At 47.0% G+C, this 27,673-nt stretch overlaps 1 protein-coding gene and 1 non-coding gene across 2 annotated transcripts; both read left to right on the top strand.

Moving 5' to 3' along the window:
• Positions 1–4,903: 4,903 nt before the first annotated feature.
• LOC126000460 (U6 spliceosomal RNA) lies at positions 4,904–5,010 on the top strand. The gene has a single exon (XR_007492754.1). It is a non-coding gene; the product is annotated as a U6 spliceosomal RNA (small nuclear RNA).
• A 21,048-nt stretch (positions 5,011–26,058) lies between these two features.
• On the top strand, positions 26,059–27,359 carry LOC126000440 (zinc finger protein OZF-like). The gene has a single exon (XM_049767730.1). It carries the CDS (start codon positions 26,222–26,224, stop codon positions 27,338–27,340), a length of 1,119 nt encoding a protein of 372 aa, XP_049623687.1. The 5' UTR covers positions 26,059–26,221; the 3' UTR covers positions 27,341–27,359.
• The last annotated feature ends 314 nt before the right edge of the window (positions 27,360–27,673 follow it).

The raw sequence follows: 27,673 nt of genomic DNA, 5'->3' as shown, positions 1-27,673 counted from the left end.
GTCCTAGAGATTTAATGGACGTGGGAAGCTTTTACTGCATCCTCAAATCTAATTGTGAGTTTCTGTCTCACATGTGATTGCCTGATATCAATGCCATGGTCATAATAGTCTTGTTGAATGAAAATAGTTCATTTTTGCACATGGAGGCAGTAAAAATGCAGCCTCCAAAAGTGCTGGTCTGGCACTTGGAAGGGTTTCCAGTGTCCTTCAGGGCTCTTAAAAAGGGGCCATACCAGGATCGTACCCCTGACCACAGCCGGGCCTATTTCCCAGCTTGTGTACTAATAGAAGGATTCTCTCTGAATAATGAGATAGCAGGATGGGGATTGGAATGATAAGCAAATGTAATCAATGGCATGAGGCTGTCAGATCAAACCACTATGCCAGTGTGAGTATTTGCTCCAATTCTGGTTTCTTGGACACTAGTTACAGGTGTTCTATGTGGTGAACAACATATATGACTTCTTTGTTTTCTGGCCAACCCATGCAGTGTTCAGAGGTTACTCCTGTCTCTAGGAGTGCTCTTAGTACCCTAGGGATTCCCAGAGACCAATTCCTGCAAGGTTAATGCCCTTCCCATTCTCCTATTGCTCTGGCCCCTGCTTCTAATCCTTTGAAATGGGAAAAACTGGGCCCGGAGAGATAGCACAGTGGTATTTGCCTTGTAAGCAGCTGATCCAGGACCTAAGGTGGTTGGTTCAAATCCCGGTGTCCCATATGGTCCCCCGTGCCTGCCAGGAGCTATTTCTGAGCAGACAGCCAGGAGTAACCCTGAGCACTGCCGGGTGTGGCCCAAAAACCAAAAAAAAAAAAAAAAAAGAAAGAAAGAAAGAAATGGGAAAAACTGCAAATTCCCCATTTCTCAGTCTTTGTTTTTCACATGTAAAAGCTCAGTGCAGATGATCTACTAGTGGAAGGCATGTGAGGAAGGTCTTCACAGAATTCTCACATGCAATTTACACAGGGATTTCACACTACAGGAAAAAAAATTATTACTGTGTAATGAGAGATATATTTTTTGTTTTGTTTTGTTTTTAGGCCACACCCGGCGGTGCTCAGGAGTTACTCCTGGCTGTCTGCTCAGAAATATCTCCTGGCAGGAACGGGGGACCATATGGGACACCGGGATTCGAACCAACCATCTTAGGTCCTGGATCGGCTGCTTGCAAGGCAAACACCGCTGTGCTATCTCTCCGAGCCCGAGAGATACATTTTTCACTACTGATGACTTTCTCCTGGCTCTGCTCAATGATATACACTTTCTAGGGTAACCCTGGAACTTAGGGCTAACTGAAAATAGAATGGCTCATCTTTTATACCTCTACTCAAATATTTTTTCACTGGCCAGTATTGAATTTTTTTCACTTTTTTTTTTTTTTTTTGCTTTTGTGCCACATATGACTTTCTCCTGGCTCTGCGCTCAGGGAACACTCCTAGCAGAATCTGCCCAATGTGTATACAAGCAAGTGCCTTCCCTACTCTTCTGTTGCTCCAGCCTCATCCAATATTTTTTTTATTATGGTCACCAGCATAATTCAGGTGGTGTGGTAAAGTGTCCTCAGGAATAATCCTATGACTGGGTTTCTGAATATTCTCTAGGTGAAAGTTATGAATGTATTTGGGAAAGACTTATGTCAGCTTATTAGTAGGATGGAATAAACCTCTAGGATCAAATGTTCTATAAACGGTGGGATGTGGGCCAGCCCCAAGTCCCCTCAAGTTTCTGCAGGCCATCAACCTTATCTGTTTACTCAAGAACACTGAAATTGCTTCATGCTTTTGAGAGTAAACTCCTAGTGTTTACAAGTGGGAAAATTATAAGTATGGGTTACCTAATAATCTGCTCTATCTTTGTCTCTATTGGAGGATTTTGTGCCACATCAGGTGATGCTCAAGGATCACTCCTGCCTCTGTACTTAGGAGCTATGCCTGTCAGTGCTCAGGGATATGGGTTATGGATACTGTGAATTGAACCTGTCTGGCAATTGAACCCGTTCAAGGCAATGCGGTGTAGCTAATAACATTAAGCACACAACCTGCCCTGTTTTTTTATAATTATCTTTATTTAAACACCGTGATTACAAATATGATTATAGTTGTATAATTACAGTCATGTAAAGAACACCCCCCTTCACCAGTGCAACATTCCCACCACCAATTCCCAGATCTCCCTCCTCCCCACCCCCCCACACCTGTACTTGAGACAGGCTTTCTACTTCCCTCATTCATTCACATTGTTATGATAGTTTTCAGTGTAGTCATCTCTCCAACTGCACTCATCAGAGCTTCATGTCATGAGCTGTACCTACCAGCCCTCATCTCTCTTGTCTCTGAGATACTGTTAAAAATGTCTTTCATTTTTCTTAAAACCCATAGATGAGTAAAACCATTCTTTTTTTTTTTTTTTTTTTTGGTTTTTGGGTCACACCCAGCAGTGCTCAGGGGTTACTCCTGGCTGTCTGCTCAGAAATAGCTCCTGGCAGGCACGGGGGATCATATGGGACACCGGGACTTGAAACAACCACCTTTGGTCCTGGATCAGCTGCTTGCAAGGCAAACACCGCTGTGCTATCTCTCCGGGCCCAGATGAGTGAAACCATTCTGTGTCTTTCTCTCTCCCTCTGACTTACTTCACTCAGCATAATCGATTCCATGTATATCCATGTATAGGAAAATTTCATGACTTCATCTCTCCTGACAGCTGCATAGTATTCCATTGTGTATATGTACCACAGTTTCTTTAGCCACTCATTTGTTGAAGGGCATCTTGGTTGTTTCCAAAGTCTGGCTATTGTAAATAGCGCTGCAATGAATATAGGTGTAAGGAAGGGATTTTTGTATTGTATTTTTTTTTTTTTTTTTGTGATTTTTGGGTCACACCCGGCAGTGCTCAGGGGTTATGCCTGGCTCCAGGCTCAGAAATTGCTCCTGGCAAGCACGGGGGACCATATGGGGTGCCAGGATTTGAACCGATGACCTCCTGCATGAAAGGCAAACGCCTTACCTCCATGCTATCTCTCCGGCCCCTTTGTATTGTATTTTTGTGTTTCTTGGGTATATTCCTAGGAGTGGTATAGCTGGTGGATCGTATGGAAGCTCAATTTCCAGTTTGTGAAGGAATCTCCATATCGCTTTCCATAAAGGTTGTACTAGACGGCATTCCCACCAGCAGTGAAAAAGAGTTCCTTTCTCTCCACATCCCCGCCAGCACTGCTTGTTTTCCTTTTTTGTGATGTGTGCCAATCTCAGTGGCGTGAGGTGGTACCTCATAGTAGTTTTGATTTGCATCTCCCTGACAATTAGTGATGTTGAGCATCTTTTCATGTGCCTTTTGGCCATTTGCCTTTCTTCTTTTTCAACGTGTCTGTTCATTTCTTCTCCCCATTTTTTGATGGGGTTAGTTGTTTTTTTCTTGTATAGTTCTGTCAGTACCTTGTAAATTTTGGATATTAGTCCTATATCTGATGAGTATTGGGTGAATAATTTCTCCCACTCAGTGGGTGGCCTTTGTATTCTGGACACTATCTCCTTTGAGATGCAGAAGCTTCTCAGCAGACCTGTCCTGTTTTAACATCCAGAGCACTCGCCCTACTTTCCCTACTCTTCTTACCCTGTCTCCTAAACATAGTAGCACACACCCTGTTTTCATCTCCTCCCACATCCTACCTAATTGGCTGATATAGAGTCCACACCCTCCCTTTCCTAATACAAATAACACTTTTCCACCTATAATTCATACTGATGCCGCATCTAAGGGTAGCTATACAAATATTTTCCAGGAGTTTCCAAACCACACACAGAATTTCTGGGGGGAAACTGACAGATGCTATCCAGAGGCAGAAAGAGAGAGAGAGAGAGAGAGAGAGAGAGAGAGAGAGAGAGAGAGAGAGAGAGAGAGAGAGAGAGAGAGAGAGAGAGGGAGGGAGAGAGAGAGGGAGGGAGAGACAGAGAGAGAAGGAGAGGGAGAGAGAAGGAGAGGGAGAGAGAGGGAGAGGGAGAGAGAGGAGAGAGAAAGAGATATGTTATGGGGCACCTAAAAGCATGTTGAAATGTTGGTTCCATCAAACATCAGGCACACATACATGCTATTGAAGTTCATTCAGCCGAGAGGCAAACTCAGGATAATTGGGTGGGTCAGGCTATTTCCGCAGGAATACAGAGCATCTTTTAATGTTGATCCTTGGAGGACACCACCTGGACCTTGCCTGAGCTGTGGCAAAACCACTAAACTAGAGACTGGTGCTCGACTGGTAATCCTTTCATAAGTAACCAAAAAAGAGGCCAGTCCCAGGTTTTACAGGTTTAGGTTAGACTTTTTAATTTTGGTGAACTAGGGCATCTTTGAAGATCCACTCCACTGCATTCAGTGGAAAGAAATACCAGGATCCTGTGTAGATGCCACAGTGGTCCCTTAACAACACAAATTAAAGGGACATATAGACTTAGTAGAGGAACAACTTCAACTGGGACATATTGAAAACTCATTTTCAGATTGGAACTGCCCTGTTTTGTTAACACAAAAGAAGCAGGGCAAATGGCAGTTGTTAATTAATTTAAGGATTTTTTTTTTTTTTTGGTTTTTGGATCATACCCAGCCACACTCAAGGGTTACTCTTGACTCTACACTCAGAAATTGCTCCTGGTAGGCTAGGGCACCATATGGGATGCTGGGATTCAAACCACCATCCTTCTGCATACAAGGCAAATGCCCTACCTTCATGTCATCTCTCTGGCCCCTAATTTAAGGAATGTTAATTCTACTTTGTTCCTCATGGTCATATCACATTCCAGGGACTCAGTTCCTTCTCTCTCTCCACCCATGCAGAACCATCCTCAGAGTCAGTATCTCAATGGGCACCCCTTGGGGACAAGCACCAAAAATCCCTTTAGATTGACCAATATAGTGCTCGCTTCAGCAGCACATATACTAAAATTGGAACGATACAGAGATGATTAGCATGGCCCGTGCACAAGAATGACGCACAAATTCGTGAAGATTTCCACATTTTTGTCAATAAAGAATTTCAAACCTCCAAAAAAGAAAAAAGAAAAGAAAGATTGACCAATATAACATGCAAACACTGTTCTACAAGGTTCTTGAAAATAGTGGCATAGTATGCACACAAACATACCTGGGTCAATGCCCAGTACCACAAGGTCCATTGACCACTGCCAGGAGTAACTCCAGATGAAAGAGCCAAAAGGAACTAAAAAAGCACTTTAGCTGTTTCCCAAAATGCTAAACACACACCAGCTCAACTTATCCCCTAAGCCCATCTCTGCCCTGGGAAGTAGAGAGAGAAAGAAGGAAAAATCAAGGTACAGTGGTGAGTGAGTCACACCTGTGCTGTGTCAGTCAGCTCTGGGTTTAACCTTCAAACCATGCCCTCCTTGAACAGGTAAAAATGACCTACTATGACTTATCAAAAGATGCTTTACTTGGGGCCAGAGAGATAGCATGGAGGTAGGGCATTTGCCTTGCATGTAGAAGGACAGTGGTTCTAATTCCGGCATCCCATATGGTCCCCGGAGCCTGCCAGGAGCGATTTCTTTTTTTCTTTTTTTTTTGGTTTTTGGTTTTTGGGCCACACCTGGCAGTGCTCAGGGGTTACTCCTGGCTATCTTCTCAGAAATAGCTCCTGGCAAGCACGGGAAATCATATGGGACACCGGGATTCGAACCAACCACCTTAGGTCCTGGATCGGCTGCTTGCAAGGCAAACATCGCTATGCTATCTCTCCAGGCCCCCAGGAGCGATTTCTGAGTGTAGAGCCAGGAGTAACCCCTGAGCGCTGCCGGGTGCGACACACACACACACACACACACACACACACACAAAGATGCTTTACTCAAGGTTCCCTCTTAGAACCGCAAAGCCAAGAGGAGTGCAGACAAACACTCTGAAAATGTAGCTAGTTTGCTGAGGATAAATTGGCTGCAAGGAGGAGGTGAGACTGCTGAGTGAAGGAGGACATAATGTGCTGAATTGCAGGCCCAGAGAGTAGCATGGAGGTAAGGCATTAGCCTTGCATGCAGAAGGTCGGTGGTTCAAATCCCAGCATTCCTTATGGTTCCCTGAGCCTGCCAGGAGCAATTTCTTTTTTCTTTTTTCTTTCTTTCTTTTTTTTGGGGGGTCACACCTGGCAGTGCTCAGGGGTTACTCCTGGCTGTCTGCTCAGAAATAGCTCCTGGCAGGCACGGGGGACCATATGGGACACCAGGATTCAAACCAACCACCTTTGGTCCTGGATTCGCTGCTTGCAAGGCAAACGCCGTTATGCTATCTCTCCGGGCCCCAGGAGCAATTTCTGAGCATAGAGCCAGAAGTAACCCCTGAGTGCTGCCAGGTGTGACCCAAAACCCAAACCCCCCCACAAAAAAAGAGTTGAGTTGAATTGCATGTCCTGGGCAGCCACAACAGTGCCAGGAAGGGCTCAGACAGGGCCAATTTAGGGTCAATCCCAGGCACACACAAGGGTTCCCTGATGTTGCCAGGAGAAAATACTCTGTGCATAGCCAAGATAAGCTGCCACTATGGCAGTAACTAACTAACTAACTAAAACTAAATAAATAAATAAATAAATAAATAAATAAATAAAATAAAACCAGAACAAAACAGTCAGATATATCACAGCACAAAGAAACTAAAACTGAAACCCACAGGGGAGTGTACATCCAGGAAAAGACCCAAGAGCATTCTCTCCAAGAAGGTAGAAAACTCTTCACCCAGAGTTAAGAGTGAGGAACCCTTGAGGGGTTGTTCCCTTGTGGAGGGCATGGAAAGCCCTAAGAGAAGACTAGGAGACAAGCAAATGGGCATCGGCCTGGCATTTAGGAGCATCAGCAAAATACAAATAAACAAATAAACAACTTTTTTTTTTCTTTTTGGGCCACACCCGGCAGTGCTCAGGGGTTCCTCCTGGCTGTCTGCTCAGAAATAGCTCCTGGCAGGCATGGGGAACCATATGGGACACCAGGATTCGAACCAACCACCTTTGGTCCTGGATTGGCTGCTTGCAAGGCAAACGCCACTGTGCTATCTCTCCGGGCCCAAATAAACAACTTTTTGCTGAACCTACACAACAGCCAGGATGGCACTTGTCTTGCAGTTGGCTGCCCTAGATAGAATCCTGAACACCCCATATGGTCCCTGGAGTCCAGCAGGAGAGACACCTGAGTGCAGAGCCAGGAGAATCTCCTTTATCCCCTTTTGGGTATGTTGTCAGGAACTACAAATCAAAGAGTGTTTCCCTGGGGAGGGAAGGAATGATACTTATGAGTACAAAAACTGGGATCAAGGTCTCATTCCACAGCAGTGCCACACAGTCTGTGTTACTAGGAGCTCAATCCTAGATCCCAGCACCCAAAAGGGACTGAGATTTGCCATGGGTGAACCAAGAGCATGGAATCAGAAGAAAAACCTGCGCACCACTGGGAGTGGCCTACAAACCAAACACAACTACCTAGGACAAAAGTGACCTCAAAGAACAGAATCCAGAGCTCCTGCCAGGAAACACACCCTGACCTGGGGCCTGTATACTCCTGTCTAGCATCTTGGCCCTCTCTGAACTGACACCTCTACCTGGGGAAAGGACTTCAGAGGGTGGGTCCTCATGTTCTACTGCCTGGATTATCCCTGAGGAGCAGCAGGCAGACCCTTTGCAGGAAGTCCTGGAAGAAAGTCACAGCTGTAAGCACCAGAGATGAGCAGATCTGACAGGAACTAAGTGCACTGGGGCTGGTGGGGCCTGATGGGTTACACCCCTGGTGCAGATTCACATGGCAAAATGTGGCCAGGAGCTCCTTCCTCTCTGGGGGACCCAGAAATGGATTGAGAACCGGGCTGTGAGAATCAGGAGTGTTGTTGTCCTTGCTCTACGGGGAGGAAACTGCTGCCCTGAAGACCTGAGTTCGATCACCAGCATCCTGTATGGTGCCGTGAGCCTGCCAGGAGTTATTGCTAGGCACAGAGCCATAAGTAACCCGATTGTAATGGGGATTGGTAAAGCGAGGAAAAAAGGATATCTTCTTGGTTTGGAAGCAGGGGGGAAGCAGCAGGGAACGAACCCAGCAAGCAATGAAGTCTAGAGATGCACCCAAACCCAGAGCTGGGCCTCAAGACCTCTGTCCACTGCAGGGTAGAGAAGGCTGGACTCTCCTCACTCCCAGAGACTCCAGTAACGACTGCAACCGCGTCCCTGGCAACCTCCCTAGCAACAGGACTCCAGCCCAAATGGAAAGCGGCATGGGGGTGGGGGGAGCAAATTAAGAGACTTTAGAATTTCGATCTTTCTGTCTTTCCCTCTCTCTCCATTCCTTTCCACCTCTCTCTCTCTCTCTCTCTCTCTCTCTCTCTCTCTCTCTCTCTCTCTCTCTCTCTCTCTCTCTCTCTCTCTCTCTCTGTCATTGTTCAAATCCATATTCTCCCTCCATCACCGGAGTCCCCTTCACACCCTGCCTCTTGCCTATTTCGGGGTGTTGGCACTGAACCCCGCTCACCTGTATACAAACAAGCGCCCAACCCCGAATCTCCCAGGTGCCCCTACCCGCGCCGCTCATCTGGCTGAGACCCAGGAGTCCCGGGGCGCTCACAACAGCCCTCGATGGCCAGACAGAAAAATCGTCCTTCCAAAAGCACAGGCGCCCATGGGGACCCCCAGACCCGCTCTCAGGTTCACTACAAAGGCTGCTGAAAGGACCAAACCAGGAAAAAGACATGCAAAAGAAGCTGAGTTCCGGGACATCACATCTACTTTCTGTTGTTGCCTTAAAAGGACATCCTCAGCTAGGCCAACAAGGATGACAAATGAGTAAAGACCAATGAAAGCATCAACGATCAATGAAAAATGATGGATATATAAAAAAGAGTGACGCTAAGCACCATTATTTTATTGAAGTTTGTTGTGGGTGGGGTTCCCTGGTCCTGATGGGTGGAATGTTTACAAAGAAACCTTGGTGATTTCTCTCCTAGGAGAACTTCTCCAGTCTCAGGCAGTTCACTTTCTTCCTTCTCCATCTCTCTAAGACCTGGTGAAGCATAGCTGTGGGTGCACAAATGTTCTTGTGATTTTGTTTGAGAAGTTTACGAAAAGGAACTCGGATGTTAGATTCATATTACAGTGCTCAGTGTAAGAACTTTTTATTTTCTTTTTTTTTGTTTGTTTGTTTGTTTTTGGGCCACACCCGGCGGTGCTCAGGGGTTACTCCTGGCTGTCTGCTCAGAAATAGCTCCTGGCAGGCACGGGGGACCATATGGGACACCGGGATTCGAACCAACCACCTTTGGTCCTGGATCAGCTGCTTGCAAGGCAAACGCTGCTGTGTTATCTCTTCGGGCCCCAGTGTAAGAACTTTTAAGAATTTTCAAATTAAGTGTATCTGAGGAAAAGTTCTAATGTTTATATTCAGACTAGTCTATGAAAAAATTGTGATATGTACATATAGAAAAAAAATATATATATATATTTTTTTTTGTTTTTGGGTCACACTGGCAGCGCTCCGGGGTTACTCTTGGCTCTACACTCAGAAATCACTCCTGGGGGCTGGAGAGATAACACAGCGGTAAGGCGTTTGCCATAGACGAATGATAGTGGTTCGAATCCCGGCATCCCATATGGTCCCCTGAGCCTGCCAGGAGCGATTTCTAAGCCTAGAGTCAGGAGTAACTCCTGAGTGCTGCTGGGTGTAACCCAAAAACAAAACAAAGGGGCCGGAAAGATAGCATGGAGGTAAGGCATTTGCCTTTCATGCAGGATGTCATCGGTTTGAATCCCAGTGTCCCGGGCTTGCCAGGAGCAATTTCTGAGCATGGAGCCAGGAGTAACCCCTGAGCACAGCCGGTTGAGACCCAAAAACCAAAAAAAAAAAAAAAAAAAAAAAAAAAAATCAAAAAAGAACCCAAAACAAAACAAAACAAAACAAAACAAAAAAAAAATCGGGGCCGGGCGGTGGCGCTAAAGGTAAGGTGCCTGCCTTGCCTGCGCTAACCTTGGACGGACCGCGGTTCGATCCCCCGGTGTCCCATATGGTCCCCCAAGCCAGGAGCAACTTCTGAGCACATAGCCAGGAGTAACCCCTGAGCGTTACTGGGTGTGGCCCAAAAACCAAAAAAAAAAAAAAAAACAAAAAACAAAAAAATCACTCCTGGCAGACTCGGGGGATGTCGGGATTCAAACCACCTTCCTTCTGCATGCAGGGCAAACACCCTATCTCCATGTTATCTCTCTGGCCCCAAAAAGCTGATTGTTTTGAGAATGATGTGTACACCATGTAATCTCTGATGTTTTTATAGCCAAGATATACTCACTAGCAGCTATTGCTAAGAATTAGCTACATCAGGGCCTGGAGAGATAAAACAGCGGTGTTTGCCTTGCAAACAGCCGATCCAGGACCAAAGGTGGTTGGTTCGAATCCCGGTGTCCCATATGGTCCCCTGTGCCTGCCAGGAGCTATTTCTGAGCAGACAGCCAGGAGTAACCCCTGAGCATCGCCGGGTGTGGCCCAAAAACCAAAAAAAAAAAAAAAAAGAATTAGCTACATCAGTCACTGGCTTAAATTTCCTTACCACCTTACTTGATGCTAAACTTTTTTTTTTTTTTAATTTTCCCAGCTTTTACCATGCCTATGCAAAATAACAACCACTTTTTTGGTTTTTGTTTTGTTTTGTTTTGTTTTTTTGGGCCACATCCAGAGGTACTCAGGGGTTATTCCTGGCTGTCTGCTCAGAAATAGCTCCTGACAGGCACGGGGGACCATATGGGACACCGGGATTCGAACCAACCACCTTTGGTCCTGGATCGGCTGCTTGCAAGGCAAACACCGCTGTGCTCTCTCTCTGGGCCCTAACAACCACTTTTTATAAACTCTAGAAAACAATAAGACAGGACTTAAGTACCCCTCTCAATTTGAACATAAAAGGGAAGTTGTTAGATTATACCTTGTTTTGTCCAAAACAGAGATCATTCCTGATGGTTTTTTTTTTTTTTTGGGGGGGGGGGTCACACCTGGCAGCGCTCAGGAGTTACTCCTGGCTCTATGCTTAGAAATTGCCAGGTACAGGGGACTATATGGGATGCCGGGATTCGAACTACCGTCCTTCTGCATGAGAGGCAAACGCCTTACCTCCATGCTATCTCTCCTGCCCAATTTCTGGTTTCTTTGTATTTGTTTCTTTACTATTTGGTTTTACCCCCAAAAAGAGATTGTTTTGGGGCTGGAGAGATAGCATGGAGGTAGGGCATTTGCCTTGCATGCAGAAGGACGATGGTTTGAATCCTTGCATCCCATATGGTCCCCCGAGTCTGCCAGGAGCGATTTCTGAACGTAAAGCCAAGAGGACCCCTGAGCGCTGCCGGATGTGATCCAAAAACCAAAAAACAAACAAACAAAAAACCCCAAGAGATTGTCTTATACATAAACCTGGTGGGAGAGGCTAAGGATAGCCTGAGCTAACTGCCCTTATTTTGTCCTAACTCCCCAACCTGGAGGTGGTCTCTGTATTCAATAAAAATGACAGTTTGGGTAGGCATCTGGCTCTTCATTTGAGGTAGAAGATTGCCAAATTGTATGTGTTTCATACTCAGCCTGGTTTGGATTATTTCATGTGTGACTCTGATTCAGACTCATTCACCTGGGGTTGTATATATGGCGCGTGGGGTAATCTCACAGTGAGGAACAGCTGATCCAGGCCCAGAAGTGTGGGAATACCCTTTTCTGGCCTGGAAATGACACTAACTGCTGTCTGGTTCTTTAGGCCTCTGGCCAGAAATGGAGCGACATCAGGAACTCCAATGTGGTCAATTTCTGAACTTTATGGATTTGAACCTGGTGTCCTCAGGCTCTAGCTCTGCAGAGCCAGAGAGCTAGTGAGGTGGGTCTGTGGATGGTACAAGGAGATCTGAAGCATGATTTCATCTCTGGCCATCCCAGGGCAGCTTTGTCCTAGTGAGGCTTGTGGGATCTTATGGGTAACCTGGGATAGAATCTGGTTCTTCCTGTGCAATTCAACTACCTTACAGGCTGAATTACCACTTGGAACCCCATATGCTAGGCCCATGTAAAATATCTTTACTTTTTCCTTTCAGCTTTTCTAAATTAATTAGCATAAGTACCCTTAATGAAGTCACCCCTGGCCCTCTGGCTAATAAAAGTGGAGAGGGGCAGCAATACAAGGAACCTTCCTTCCTTCCTTCCTTCCTTCCTTCCTTCCTTCCTTCCTTCCTTCCTTCCTTCCTTCCTTCCTTCTTCCTTCCTTCCTTCCTCCCTCCTTTCTTCCTTCCTTCCTCCTTCCTTCCTTCCTTCCTTCCTTCCTTCCTTCCTCCTTCCTCCTTCCTTCCTTCCTCCTTTCTTTCTTCCTTCCTCCTTCCTTTCTTCCTCCTTCCTTCCTTCCTTCCTTCCTTCCTTCCTTCCTTCCTTCCTTCCTTCCTTCCTTCCTTCCTTCCTTCCTTCCTTCCTTCCTTTATTCCTTGCCTCTGCACTTAGAAATTACCTCTGGCAAGTGACTTCACAAAACTAAACAGGGTAGTTATTTAGGAAAGTGACTTTAGGCTCACTTCGGCAAGATGTCATAAATGACATCTTGATGTTAAAATGAATTTTGAGTAGTTTTGAATAGTTGAAATGAATTTTGGACCATTTGCCAGTGTGTTGGAATGAAGAAGAAGCAACTGGGATCAAATGTTTTATAAATGATGGGAACTTGTGCAAGTACCCAAGTCTCCCAACATCTTGGATAGGCATTGCTTTTTATTGTAATTATGAAGGAAATGTTAAATCACTGCATTAAATTTTCTTCATTTAGTTTTGTGATTTACAAAAATTGAGTTTTAGCACATCATATTTCAACACCATTCCTACCCTCATGTCAGCTGCCATCATCAAGTGCTCCCATACTTCCTCATGCTATTCCTGCCTGGCACCTTGACAGGCACATGGCAGAGTTCTGTGGCTGCAGCTTAGATGTTATGTCAGTATTGTTGGATCTGTGCTTTGGATGTAGAGCTATGCAAAATCTCTAACCCCAAGTGAATGAGTCTAAAGCAGGGTCGCGCATAAAATAATCCAGACCAGGTTGAAGATGAAACACATGTATTCTGGCAATCTTTCACCTCATAGTAAGAGACAGTTGTCTGCCAAAGCGATTCTTTTTACTGAGTACAAAGAAATTTCTAAGCATCCCTGGGTGTGGCACAAAACCAAAAATACACAAAACCATTTTTCTCTCTTTTGGGGACCAATCTATATATAGCCTAGTGGGTAGGTTAGATCCCTGGCATTCCGTATGGTTCACTGGGGCTTCAGGAGTTATTTCAGAGTACAGAGCCAAGAGTAACCTCTGAGCCACAAGGTTGTGACCAAAAAAAAAAATTATATAAATAAATGAAAAAGAAAAAATTAAATACCCACTACACATCTGATCTGAGCAGTGCCTATTCTCTTCCTCTGCATGACCTGGAGATCACAGCAAATTGAATCACCCGATCTAAGTCCAGAAGAAGCAGAAATTCTCCTTCAAGACCAAGAAGTGCCTGCTGTGAAGCTGGAGCCTGGCCCTTTAAGAATTTGGAGGGACCTCCCAGTGACGTCACAGACCCACGGCTTTCCTCCCCCCCACTTGCCAGTTCGTCTTGGGGTTCCAACCCACCGGCTAAGCTCCGGACCCGAGAGCGGGTCAGGGGGAGACTGGAGGAGCGACTTTCTATCGGGCCTTCGAGAAGCTGCTCTGAGCTCCCCGGGGCTCCGGGGTCTCGGGCAGGTGAGCGGTTGGGGCGCCAGGGGAGGTTCGGGGGTACGGCGTCCCCCGAGATGGGCCGAACCGAGCCGGGACAGTCGGATCTCGTCGCGTGATTCCCGTGGGTGAACTGGGATCGTTTTTATGGGACGAAAGTTTCTTGGAAAGCCACGAGTCGGGGCTCCCAGGGCCTAGAGGGCCTCGTGGGGGAGCGGGGTTCGGGGCCCAGCACCCCTAATTGAACAAGGCGCGGGTGCAAAGGGGAAGAGGTGGTCGAGGGGGAACACGGGCTTGAACTAGTCGTGCTGGAAGTTTCAGAAGCAACGGAGGAAAGAACAAAGTGATGCTGGTGGGTGGGTCTGGGGGGGCTCAAGTGAAATGGGGCGCAGTGGGGGGCACTCGAGAGGGGAATCTGCCCTTTTAGTCCTCTCCAGCTCTGCCTCCCGGGAAGTGCCTGGGAGATCGGGGACTTGGGCTTTGCAGAATTCAGGCCTGGACGGAGAGGAGGGCGCTGGGGCAACGCAGGTTCAATCCCCTGCAACCCATATTATTACCTAAACTGATTTTTTCGGGGGTGGGGTGGGGGGTTGGCCTACACCTGAGACACTCAGGGACACTCCTGGCTCTGTGCTCGGGGAGTCATTCCTGGCAGGCTCGGGGGACCCGGGTCTGTCTGGTGGCATCCCCAGCCTGAACTCTCCAGCGAAACAGCTGGATGTGGCCAAAAACCAGAAAAAGACGAAGGCCCGTAGCGATTGCTGATCCAGGACGGACAACGGTTCGATCCCCTGCATTCCATATGATCCCCCAAGCCAGGAGCGATTTCTGAGCGCAGAGCCAGGAGTAACTAACCCCTGAGCGTCCCAGGGTGAGGATCAAACAGTAAAGACCAAAACAAAAAAGATAGATGGGGAGTGTGTGGTCTCTACTCTCCAAAACACATTCCAGAGTGAAAGCTTGAAAGTCGCAGGTTCGAGACAAGATGCCGCCACCTTGGCCCCTTTCCTTGGTTCTTTGTTGGCTTTTCTAGGATTTCTCCAACCCCCCCCCACTTTCCCACCCCGCTTTCCACCTGAATGGGAGTGCTGTTGCTAGGGTGGTTGCCAAGGCAGGGTTGGGGGTAGTTGGTAGTTCCTCTCCAGTCCTGCTGGAGCCTGTCTGCCGGGTGGGGTGGTGGGGTGGGAGGTGTTCCTGCCTTCTCTGGGTCTGCATTTCAGTGCCTGCAGTCTTGTCTTTAATCCCTTCTCCTAGTGCTTCTCCAGACTTTATTGCCTGGGGAGCCCTTTCCTGCCTGTCAGCTTCCAAACTTTAAAGTTGTGCTTGTGTTCTTAAGAAGTGGGGAGGCCTTCACTCCTCTTCAATCTATTTCATATGAATTGTGGGGAAGGGACTGCAGTGTCCCCCCTTATGGGAGTCTGGCTCTCAGGAAGTGACTGGGAGATCCAGGGCTTGTGCATTGCTGGAAAGTCAGGCTTGCCAGAGAGTTCTCAGATCAGAGCTCCAGTCAGCCCTGAGCATCTCAGTATGTGTCTGGAAAAAAAGAGATAGAGAGACAGAAGGAAAGTGCCTGTTCTCTACGCTAAAGAGAGATCTGGTTTATCCACGGGTAGAGCTCACCTTAATACATATTCCAGGGTGAAAGTTTAAAAGTGCCCAGGTCTCTTGGCCTCAGGGATAGCACAGCCAACTCATAAGGGACCTGGGTTCAATTCCCTGGATCCCATGTAGTTCCTTGAGCCTGCCAGGGGAGATTTTCTAGGTCTGGGCCAGGAGTAGTAACCTCTGAGTGCAGCTGGGTGTGGCCTAAAAACCTAAAAAAACAAAACAAAACAAATAAAAGTTCCCAGGTCATGGGACCGTAGCGGTGGCGCAGCAGTAGGGCATTTGCCTTGCATACACTAACCTAAGATGGACCAGGGTTTGCTCCCCCAGTGTCCCATATGGTTCCCAAGCCAGGAGTGATTTCTGAGCACATAGCCAGGAGTAACCCCTGAATGTCACGGGAGTGGCCCAAAATAAATTAAAGAAAAAAAAGTGCCCAGGTCAGAGGGAAGATGTTGCCACCATGGCCCCAGGCAACTGGGTCCTTTGTTCCAATTCGGCTTTTCTAGGGTTTCTCCCAAACTGCCCTCCTAGGGCTTTCCACTTGGGTGAGAGACCTCTTGCTAGGGTGGGTGGGTGGGGAAATAGTTGAAGGTCTTTGATATTCCTCTCTCGACTTCTATTCTTGCTGGAGCCTCTCTGGGGGATGGGAGAGGGTCCAGCCTTCTCTGGGCCTGAAGTGGCCCCAGGTCAGTCTCTCCTTTGGTTTTAGTGTATCTTTCTCTTTTTTTTTGTGGGGGGTGTGTGACACCGGGCAGTGCTCAGGGATTACTCCTGGCTCTATGCTCAGAAATTGCCCCTGGCAGGCACAAGGGACCATATGGGATTCCGGGATTCAAACCAATGACCTTCTGCATGAAAGGCAAATGCCTTACCTCCATGCTATCTCTCCGACCCCGGTTTTAGTGTATCTCAAGAAGACATTATTATCCTGGGGTTCCTTCCCTGCCTGTTTGCTTCCAAACCTTGAAACTTAAGGTATTTAAGGGAGGCCTTCCTTTCCTCCTCACTCAGGCCGTTTCATTCCTATGAAAATTTTTTCTGGGTGGGTTGCTCTATAGTACAACTGAGAGAGTTTTCAACTTGCACACTTCTGACCCCGCATTAGTCCTTGTCATTGTATTGCCCCCCCCCACCCTCCAGGAGTGATTATTGCATACTGAGCCACTTTGAGCACCACAGGTGTGTGGCCCCTAAAAAATAAAAACAAAAACAGGGCCCGGAGAGATAGCACAGCGGCGTTTGCCTTGCAAGCAGCCTATCCAGGACCTAAGGTGGTTGGTTCGAATCCCGGTGTCCCATATGGTCCCCCGTGCCTGCCAGGAGCTATTTCTGAGCAGACAGCCAGGAGTAACCCCTGAGCACTGCCGGGTGTGACCCAAAAACCAAAAAAAAAAAAAAAATAAATAAAAACAAAAACAAAAACAAAATTTAAAGTAGAGAGAATTCTTTCATGTGGGTAAAGTGGAAAGGCCTTCACTGGCTATCATTCATTTTATAGGAAAGTTCATATTGAATAAGAATCCTTATATATTGTACTGTTTGTGGGAAGGCCTTAACTCCTGACACCATACTATTTGGGGGGGGGGGTCACACCCAGCAACGCTCACGGGTTCCTCCTGGCTCTACACTCAGAAATCGCTCCTGGCAGGCTCAGGGGACCATATGGGATGCTGGGATTCAAACCACTATCCTTCTGCGTGCCAGGAAAACGGCCGTACCTCCATCCTATCTCTCCGGCACCCACCATACTATTCTTGGAAGAAATCATATTGGAGAGGGGTCTTACTATGTAAGGATTGTGAGAATTAATTTAATAATTAATTAATTAATTTAATTCCTCAAAGCCAGTGCTTAGTTTTACTCTGCACACGGGTCACTCCTAGTAGTGTGTGTTTGGGAAACCATATGGCAGGAGGGCAGCTGGCTTTTCCCCTGAGTCCCTGTGGCAGAGGCACTTCCAGGCTCAGTGCAAAGGGTCACTTGGCTGTCAGCTGTAGGGGCGCCTGTGTGCTGTACTTATGCCCCAAAGTCAGCCACAGTCTGAGCTCCCAAGGGCTCAGGACTAGTTTCCTCCCTGTAGAGCTAGGTCAGCTCTCCTGTCCTATTCACATCCTGGATCCCAATCAACTGAGTCTCCTGTCCCGGTCCGCCCTTGTGGATCTGAGCTGGTGTCCAGAGGTGCTATCCGTCAGGGCGTTTTTCCAGCCCTACTGTTGGTACTTTCCATCACGGCAGAGAATTGTTCTTTTCTCTGGTGCTTATGGCTGTATCTTTCCTCCAGGGCTTCCTGCAAAGGGCCTTTCTAGTGCTATTACTTATTATTTACTATTTATTTATTTATTATTATTTTTGGTGTATTATTATTTGAATAACAATACAGGCTGGAGAAGATAGTATTTCACCAACTGAAGTCCTTTTCTCAGGTAGGGGGAGAATGTGAGCTTAGAAAAGGACCAGAGTGGGAGGACAGGAGTGCGTGGCACCCCAGCAACAGGTGTGTGTGTGTGTGTGTGTGTGTGTGTGTGTGTGTGTGCGCGTGCACGCTTATTCATTTGTGCGTGCATGCCAGAGTCTTATTTGAGGCTACTTTTGTCCTGGTTTGCTGTGTATGGTTCGAGGGTCACACCCAGTGGTGCTCAGGCCTTGCTCCTGACTCAGTGCTCTTGAGTCACACCTGGCAGGTCTCAGACCCAATGAGGTTCAGGGCTCCAGTATTGACTTCCTGGTAATATGGACTGGTAATATGTTGCTAATGAAATCCTTAATCTCAGGTTTTCTGCCCTGCCAACTCTGGTTGCATCCCAAATTCTCCCAAATACAAGTCACTTAATCTTTTTAAGTTTGGGGAAGTTCTTGGCCACCACATTGATCAGAGCTTACGTCAGCCACTGAATTTAGGGACAGCTCCTGGCATTTTTTGGATTTACTTAGGGTGCTAGTGATCAAACCTGGATCTGCTCCTTTGTACTAATATTCCAACTCCCAATGAGTCCAACTTGAATTAAAGCAAGTTTGACTTAAGGTTTGTCCACAAATTGTTTAGGGCCACATGGCATTAGCCCTCCCAATCTTCTTGTGGGGACGTTGTAGTGCTGAAGATCAAACCTGAGACTTCTGGGGCCGGAGAGATAGCACATCAGTATGGCATTTGCCTTGCATGCGGCCAACACAGGACGGACCCCGGTTTGAATCCCAGCATCTCATATGTTTCCCTGAGTCTGCCAGGAGTGACTTCTGAGCACAGAGCCAAGAAACTCCTTAGAGCCACCAAGTGTGACCCAACACCAAACCAAAACAAACCTGAGACTTGCATGCAAGGCTAGTTTCCCAATTGTACTGTATTCTGGGTTGTACTTTGTCTTTTGTTTGTTTCTTTTGGTGTACATCTAGTCAAACTGAGTCTGACTTCTGGCTCTGCACTCTAGTCAATCCTTAGTTGGTGCTGTTGGGAATCAAGCCATAGGTGTCTCTGAGGAAGCTAAATGCCCTTCACACTGTATTATCATTCCAGACCTTCTGTTTGTTTGTTTGTTTGTTTGGGGCCACTCATCATTGTTCTCACAGGTTACTCCTGTTTCTATGTTAAGAAATTACTCTTGGTGGGCCCGGAGAGATAGCACAGCGGCGTTTGCCTTGCAAGCAGCCGATCCAGGACCAAAGGTGGTTGGTTCGAATCCCGGTGTCCCATATGGTCCCCCGTGCCTGCCAGGAGGTATTTCTGAGCAGACAGCCAGGAGTAACCCCTGAGCACCGCTGGGTGTGGCCCAAAAACCAAAAAAAAAAAAAAAAAAAAAAAAAAGAAATTACTCTTGGGCCGGGCGGTGGCGCTAAAGGTAAGGTGCCTGCCTTGCCTGCGCTAGCCTTGGACGGACCGCGGTTCGATCCCCCGGTGTCCCATATGGTCCCCCAAGCCAGGAGCAACTTCTGAGCACATAGCCAGGAGTAACCCCTGAGCGTTACCGGGTGTGGCCCAAAAACAAAACAAAACAAAACAAAAAAAAAAAAAGAAATTACTCTTGGCCTCCCCAGGGAACCATCTGAGACATTAGGGATGGAAACCAGCCTGCCTGCTGCATGCAGTGTAAAGATTCTCCCTGCTGTGCTATTAATATAGCCCAATCCAGCCCTACAGTTTTTTTATCTTGAATTTTGAGGCCACACCTTATGATGGTCAAGGGTTACTCCTGGCTCTCAGTTACTCAGGAATTACTCCTTACATGCATGCTTAAGTACCACATGGATGTCATGGTTCGAACCCTGGTCAGTCTCATTACAAGACAAATGCCATACACACTATATTATTGCTTTAGTACCAGCCCCTCAGTTTTATTTTATTTTTTTATTTTTATTTTTGTTATTTTGGTTTTTTTTTTTTTTTTTTGGTTTTTGGTTTTTGGGTCACACCTGGCAGCGCTCAGGGGCTATGCCTGGCTCTACGCTCAGAAATCACCCCTGACAGGCACAGGGGACCATATAGGGTGCCGGGATTCGAACAACCATCCTTCTGCATGCAAGGCAAATGCTCTACCTTCATGCTATCTCTCCGGCCCCTATGTTTTTATTTTTGAGTCACACACTCAGAAATCACTCCTGGCAGGTTCAGGGGACTTAGGGGATCCCAGGAATTGAACCCGGATCCATCCGGGATTGGCCGTGTGCGAGGCAAACGACCTACTGCTGTGCTATCTTTGGCCTCAGCCCCTCAATTTTAAAACATTTTGGAGACTTGTCATCCTGGCAGTCTTTGCAGTTAACCCTGGTTCTTTACTCAGGGCTCACCTCTGGAGCAGCTCAGGGAACTACAAAGGGTGCCACAATCGATGGCCCTTGTGTGCCCAGGTTGTACTCTTTTTCCCCCCACTATATTGTTTTTGCTTTTGGGCTACCTCGATAACACTCAGGGGTTACTCCTGGTTATGCGCTCAGAAATCTCTCCTGGCTTGGGGGACCATATGGGACCTGAGGGATGGAACTCAGGTCCATCGTGGGTCAGCCAGCTGTGTGCCAGGCAAATGCCCTATAGTTGTGCTATCGCTCCAGTCTCTCCCCCCACTGTATTATCCAACCTCCTCAGTTTGACACTTTCATTGAAAGCTGGTCTCATCTGTGTGATAACCAATATACATATGGAGAGCAGTAATTCTGTTCTTCATCTGTTTTGTGATTCAGCCCACTTTTATTAGGGACCCAGGCTCACACCTGGGGTACTATCTCCTTCCCTGTCTTTAACCCGTGAATCATCCTTCTGTGGCAGGACATTGTGGGATGAAGCCTGCACATTGATCTGGATGGAAGAAGGACCCCTGGGAAAGCTGCAGAGAGGCAAGTTTGCAGGTGAGTGCAGGAGAGCCCCCCCCCCCCCCCCCCCCCGACTCAGCTCCTTGGGTGTGTGTGGAGCATGATGGGCACTTGTGAAATATCAGAACTGAGCAGTGTGTGTGGTCTCTTGAATCAGGGGTGCGAGACTTCTGCTCCAGTTTACTGCCTTTGATGCTGAGGCCCACAATGATCTGGATCTTTGCTGTCTTGGCTTTGTTCTTTCTGGATCACTGTCTTTCGGCATTTAGAACAGATCCTGATGTTCTGCACCTTCTTTCTCCATGTTTGCTCTCAGGCTGGCTATATACTCCATCCATGTTGGAATTTGAATGCCCTTCTTGGGCAGTTGAATACCCCTCTGTCCTGTGTGTCCCCGCACTTGTCTTTGCCAATGGATCATTCCTGGAGTTTTTGAGGATTTTTTTCCTCTCATTTTTGAGGCTGCCTTTGTGGTTGTACTCGAGGTTCACTTCTGGCCCTGTGTTTCTCAACACAGAGAACACTCAAACGCCTTACGTCCATGCTCTCTCTCCCGGGTCAGCCATTTTCAAGGCAAATGCCCTACTGATGTATTATTATTGCTCCTGCCCCTCCTAGTCTTGAGACTTAAGAAATTTTTTGTGGGCCGGGCGGTGGCGCTAAAGGTAAGGTGCCTGCCTTGCCTGCGCTAGCCTTGGACGGACCGCGGTTCGATCCCCCGGTGTCCCATATGGTCCCCCAAGCCAGGAGCAACTTCTGAGCACATAGCCAGGAGTAATCCCTGAGCGTTACCGGGTGTGGCCCAAAAACCAAAAAAAAAAAAAAAAAAGAAATCTTTTGTTTGTTTTTCTTTTGGGAGCAACCCAGTGATTTTCAGGGATTATACTTGCCTCTATACTCAGAAATTAGTCCTTTGGGGAGTATATGGGATGCTGAATGTTGTTTTAATATAAAGAGTCCTAGAGTTGGGGCCGGAGAGATGGCATAGAGGTAGGACAGTGGTTTGAATTCCAGCACCCATATGGTCCCCCGAGCCTGCTAGGAGTGATTTCTGAGCTTAGAGCCAGGAATAACCCCTGAATGCTGCCGAGTGTGATCCAAAAACAAACAAACAAACAAACAAAAAAGACTCCTAGAGTTGGTGTGGGGATGGTGAGGTCTTTCTCAGCTAGGTCTGACTCCCACAGGAGCCAGCCAGCTTTATTTCACAGTCCTAATCTAACATACATGGCTTCTAAGCTAAGCCTTTTCCTAGCAGCTCCTTCTTTGCTCCTTCTCTGGCTCTCTCTGCCTCTATCTCCCTTTCAGCTGCTCTTTAGGCTTTGTTGTTGACTTCCCTTTGCTGCTTCTTTTTGTTGATTTCCTTGTTGATACTCTCTGCTGTTATTCTCTTTTGATACTCTCCTCTCTCTTAACTCTCCTTCATATCCCCTCTCTCCCACCAGTCCGACTCCTCTACCTGCCCATTCCAGGTGTGGGTGGTTCTGATCATTCATTCAGGTGGTATAAACAAGCAGTTGGGAGAAGGAATACCCACAGCAGAGAATTGAACTCTGGTCAGCCACACCAAGGCAAATCTGTTCCCTGCTGTGCCTTCTCGCTGGTCCACTCAATATATTTTTTGGGGGGGCTGGAGTGGTAGCACAGTGGTAGGACATTTGCCTTGCATGCAGCTCACCCAGGACAAACGTGGTTCAATCCCTGGCATCTCAGATGGTCCACCAAGCCAGGAGCAATTTCTGAGTATTGATCCGGGAGTAACCCCTGAGTGCCTACAGGTGTGACCCCCAAAAAACAAAACAAACAAAAAAAAAAAAGAATATATTTTTGTCTGTATGTTTAAGTGGTTGGCAAGTGAGCCCAGCACAAAACTAATGTGGACTTTGCCAATCTCTTCGTTGTGATCCTCCTAACCTCACTTCCTTTTCTTTTTTTTTTTTTTTTTTTTGTTGCTTTTGTTTGTTTGTTTGTTTTTGGGTCACCCCGGCAGTGCTCAGGGGTTACTCCTAGCTCTACACTCAGAAATCACTCCTGGCAGGCTCAGGAGACCATATGATTCGAACCACCGTCCTCCTGCATGCAAGGCAAACACCTTACCTCCATGCTATCTCTCCAGCCCCTGTCTTCCTTTTCTGTAAGCTGATTTAGTTCCTGAAAATAAATATAGTTCCTACATTGTCTATTCAACTAGGTTTCTTTTCTTTTCTTTTTCTTTTTTTTTTTTTTTGGTTTTTGGGTCACACCCGACAGCTCTCAGGGGTTTCTCCTGGCTCTATGCTCAGAAATCGCTCCTGACAGGCTCGGGGGACCATATGGGATGCCAGGATTCAAACCACGGTCCTTCTGCATGCAAGGTAAATGCCCTACCTCCTTGATATCTCTCCGGCCCCGAATGTGGGTCAACTGTAAGCAATGCAAGTGCCTTCTCTGTGGTAGTGCTCTAGCAGATTCTTTTTTTTTTTTTTTTGGGTCACACCCGGCAGTGCTCAGGGGTTATTCCTGGCTCCAGGCTCAGAAATTGCTCCTGGCAGGCACGGGGGACCATATGGGGCGCCGGGATTCGAACCGATGACCTCCTGCATAAAAGGCAAATGCCTTACCTCCATGCTATCTCTCCGGCCCCACTCTAGCAGATTCTTACATTGCATATTTGGTTTGATTTTAGAATGCAGACCACCAGTTGAGAATTTCACCTTTCAGCAATTTGCTTTTGGAACAGGATCTCCAAGTTGGAGTAGAGATGGTAAGATTTTTAAATTTCTTTTCTTTTAAATTTCTTTTTTAAAAAAAAAACTTTATTTACTGATTGATTGGTTTTTGGGCCATACCCAACAGTGCTCAGGGGTCACTCCTGGCTCTACACTCAGAAATCACCCCTGGCCGCCTGGGGGATCATATGAGATGCTGGGAATCGAACCAGGTCCCTCCCAGTCGGCCACAAGCAAGGCAAACGCCCCACCACTGTGCTTTCTCTTCTGCCCCAAGATGTTCAAATTCTAAATCAGTATTTGTAATGTCATGGTGGGATAGCTCAGTGCCACTAACATTTACCATTTGTTTTGGGTTGGCTTTTTTGTTTGTTTTGTTTTGTTTGGGGGCCACAACCAGAGGTGCTCAGGGGTCTTGGCTCTGTGATCAGAAATCTCTCCTGGCAGGCTCGGGGGACCATATAGGATGCTGGGGATTGAACCCGGGTCCATCCCAGGTTGGCCACGTGCAAGGCAAATGCCCTACCGCTGTGCCCCAACATGCCGGGGGATTTGAATCACTGTCCTTCAGCATGCAAGGCAAACGCCCTATCTCCATGCTATCTCTCCAGCTCCAAGATATTAATAATATTTTTCAGACCAAAGAAATTCTGTGATTTGTGGGGAAAGGTCTTTGGGAGGGAAGGAATACTGTGGTTTTGATTTGACAAAATGTTAGGTGCAGTGTTTAATTTTTCAGCTGGATCCATATTCCAGTGGGAAGGTCTTTTCTCATTATCTGTGGGGATGGAAACGTAGGTCTCATCTTCACTACTGTATGCTGGTCCCTGAGCCCCACCAAGTATGGTCAGGGAGCACACAGCAGAGTAAACAGGAACACTGCCTAGTGGGAACCAAAGTTCCATAGTATAAAAAAAGAAAAAAGAAAAAAGAAAGGAAACTGAGCTCCCAAATTAATGTTTGGGAGGAAAATGCCTTTAGTGGGATTTTGGTTTTGGTCTGGGGCCACACCTGGCAATATTCAAGGGTTCCTCTGGACTGGGACCCTTTGGGATGTCAAGGGTTGAATCTGGCCAACTGCAATTCTTGTGCTTTCAGTGCTATCCTAAAGCTCTGGCCCTGCTGAGGTATTTAAAATGCTGATATGGCCATTTTCTTTCTGTTGTAAAGTAGAGCCCATCTGGCCTTAATTCAGAGCTAATAGAGCCTACACTGAGCTCTAGCCAAGCCCCAAAGGAGGATAGTTTTATGTTTGTTTCAGATTGATGCTTCAAGTACTGCTGGGGGATAGAATCCCACTTCCATGCTTATTCACTGAATTAATGAAATAGAGACAGTTTCACAACTTAAGCTGCTCTACTTTCAGGCAATTAGCTCATTTTACTAGTAAAAATAAAAAATGGGCTGTAGCAATAATAGTATAGTGGGTAGAGCATTTTCTCTGTGCACAGCGAACATGGGTTCAATACCCAATATCCGAAATGGTCCCTCCGGCACTACTAGGAATGGTCCCCTGAGCTCAGAGCTAGAAGTAATCCCTGAGCATCATGGGGTGTGGCCAAAAAGGGAGAAAAATGAGAAAGAAGAGAGGGTCATGGAACTAGTACAGCAGAAAGTGCGCTTATCTTGCACTCAGTGGAACTTAGGTTGGATCCCTGGCATCCCATCATTTCCCTGAGCAGCTTCAGGATTGAACCCTGAGTGCAGATCCAGGAAAAGCCCCTGAGAATAGCTGGGTTTGATCTAAACACTTGAAAATTAATCGAAAATAATTGGAAATGTGATATACATGAAAAAAGCCTAGGGCCATGGGGCTCATAGCCTCATGGAGTCAACCATGACTGTCCTTGAAGTACAATATTTATTGTTAGAGTTAAAACATGGTGAAGGAAATGAAAAACAGAACAGATGTCTGCTGATTTGTTGGTTAAGCTTTTTCTTATCAAAGGATCTTTGGAAGCTGCTGCTAGTGTCCTAACTAACTTCTGGGCAAGGGACAGAGTCTGTGAACACAGAATGCCCATTGAGAAGTACTTCCTGTGAGGACCCAGTAATTGATCATTTAAAGGCCCAGGAATCATGGTTTCTGTCCCTCTGCTCAGACTATTACCTACATAAGCTCATTTCTGGCTGGATGTTTACCTGTCTCCAGAGACATCCATTCATATAAAACATTGTTTTCCTGTGATGGATATCACACAGGCAGGGTGACTTTGAAAATGAAGTCTCGGGCCTGGAGAGATAGCACAGTGGCGTTTGCCTTGCAAGCAGCTGATCCAGGATCAAAAGTGGTTGGTTCGAATCCCGGTGTCCCATATGGTCTCCCCCCCCCCCCCCCCCCCCCCCCCCCCCCGTGCCTGCCAGGAGCTATTTCTGAGCAGACAGCCAGGAGTAACTCCTGAGCACCGACGGGTGTGGCCCAAAAACAAAAACAAAAACAAAAAAAAAAAAAGGGGGGGCCGGAGAGATAGCATGGAGGTAAGGCATTTGCCTTTCATGCAGGAGGTCATCGGTTCGAATCCCGGCGCCCCATATGGTCCCCCGTGCCTGCCAGGAGCAATTTCTGAGCCTGGAGCCAGGAAAAACCCCTGAGCGCTGCCGGGTGTGACCCAAAAAATCCAAAAAAAAAAAAAAAAAGAAAAAGAAAATGAAGTCTCAAGGGAGAGAGAAGTTATTGGACTAAACCTGTGCTGTTCCATAGGGAAGCAGAAAGCTGTGGGACACAGTCTCCTGCCCGCATCGTAATGGAAGTCGTCTGGGGGTCATCTGTTCTGTGGTGAGCCAGAGTGAAGACAGTGTCCTCCCTGTGGAGACCCAATCAACTGGGACTGGGAACAGCGATTCTGAGTCCACTCCCACTCCCTGAACTCAGACCACTACCATGGGGTCACCTTGGGCCAAGCAACCAAAAGTATTTGCTCCGAGCTCCTTGTGCCAACAGGCTCACAAGCACATTCTTCGTGGAGTGGAGCCCCCCACGTGTAAGCAGTGTGAGGGGCCCTTCCCATCTGCTCAGCACCATGATGTGCCCTCAAACAACCCTGTGACACAGGATCTCTCTGATGGTCAACGAGGTGGACACACACTGAGTCAGCCGTCACATCTGAGTAATCCTAAGCAAGACCGGACAGAAAACAAACGTTATATATGTCCCAAGTGTGGCAAGTTCTTCACTTACTCTTCATCTCTTACTGTACACAAGAAAATCCATACAGGAGAAAAGCCTTATACATGTGAGGAGTGTGGAAAGGCCTTTGCTCAATCTTCACAGCATACTATGCACATGAATATTCATACTGGTGCAAAGCCCTATACATGTCAGGAGTGTGGGAAGGCCTTCGCTCGATTCTCGACCCTTCATGCGCATAAGAAAATTCATACAGGAGAGAAGCCTTATTCTTGTCAGGTGTGTGGGAAGGCTTTTGCTCAATCCTCAAAGCTTATTAGGCACGTGACTATTCATACTGGAGAGAAACCGTATTCATGTCAGGAGTGTGGGAAGTTCTTCACTCAATTCTCAAACCTTTCTGTGCACATGAAAATTCATACCGGAGAGAAGCCTTATTCATGTCAGGAGTGTGGGAGGGCCTTCTCTCATTCCTCCAACCTTAGTAGGCATATGAATACTCATACTGGCGAGAAGCATTATTCATGTCCCGAATGTGGGAAGGCCTTCATTAAATCTTCACAACTTACTGTGCACATGAAAATTCATTCAGGCGAGAAGCCTTATTCATGTCAGGAGTGTGGGAAAGGCTTTGCTCAATCCTCAAAGCTTATTAGGCACATGAGTATTCATACTGGAGAGAAACCTTATTCATGTCGGGAGTGTGGGAAATTCTTCACTCAATTCTCAAACCTTTCTGTGCATATGAAAATTCACACTGGAGAGAAGCCTTATTCATGTCAGGAATGTGGGAGGGCCTTCTCTCATTCCTCCAACCTTAGTAGACACATGAATATTCATACTGGTGAGAAGCATAATTTATGTTCAATGTGAAGGGCTTCATTAAATTCTCACAACTACTGTGCATATTAAAATTCATACAGGAGGAGCTGGGAAGGTGGCGCTAGAGGTAAGGTGTCTGCCTTGCAAGTGCTAGCGTAGGACGGACCGCGGTTCGATCCCCCGGCATCCTATATGGTCCCCCCAAGCCAGGGGCGATTTCTGAGCGCATAGTCAGGAGCAAACCCTGAGCGTCAAACGGGTGTGGCCCAAAAACAAACAAAAAAAAAAATTCATACAGGAAACAAACCCATGTCAGGAGTGTGGGAAGACCTTCACTTATCCCTCACAGCTTATTATGCACAGGAATATTCATACTGGAGAGAA

This window comes from Suncus etruscus, assembly GCF_024139225.1.
Source record: "Suncus etruscus isolate mSunEtr1 chromosome 15 unlocalized genomic scaffold, mSunEtr1.pri.cur SUPER_15_unloc_1, whole genome shotgun sequence".
In the NCBI taxonomy this organism is placed as follows: domain Eukaryota; kingdom Metazoa; phylum Chordata; class Mammalia; order Eulipotyphla; family Soricidae; genus Suncus; species Suncus etruscus.
This window is presented reverse-complemented; position numbering and strand designations above follow the sequence as displayed.

What these genes read in the sequence shown, in the direction of transcription:
- LOC126000440 (XM_049767730.1), top strand. Translation starts at nt 26,222, where the DNA reads ATGGGGTCACCTTGGGCCAAGCAACCAAAAGTATTTGCTCCGAGCTCC.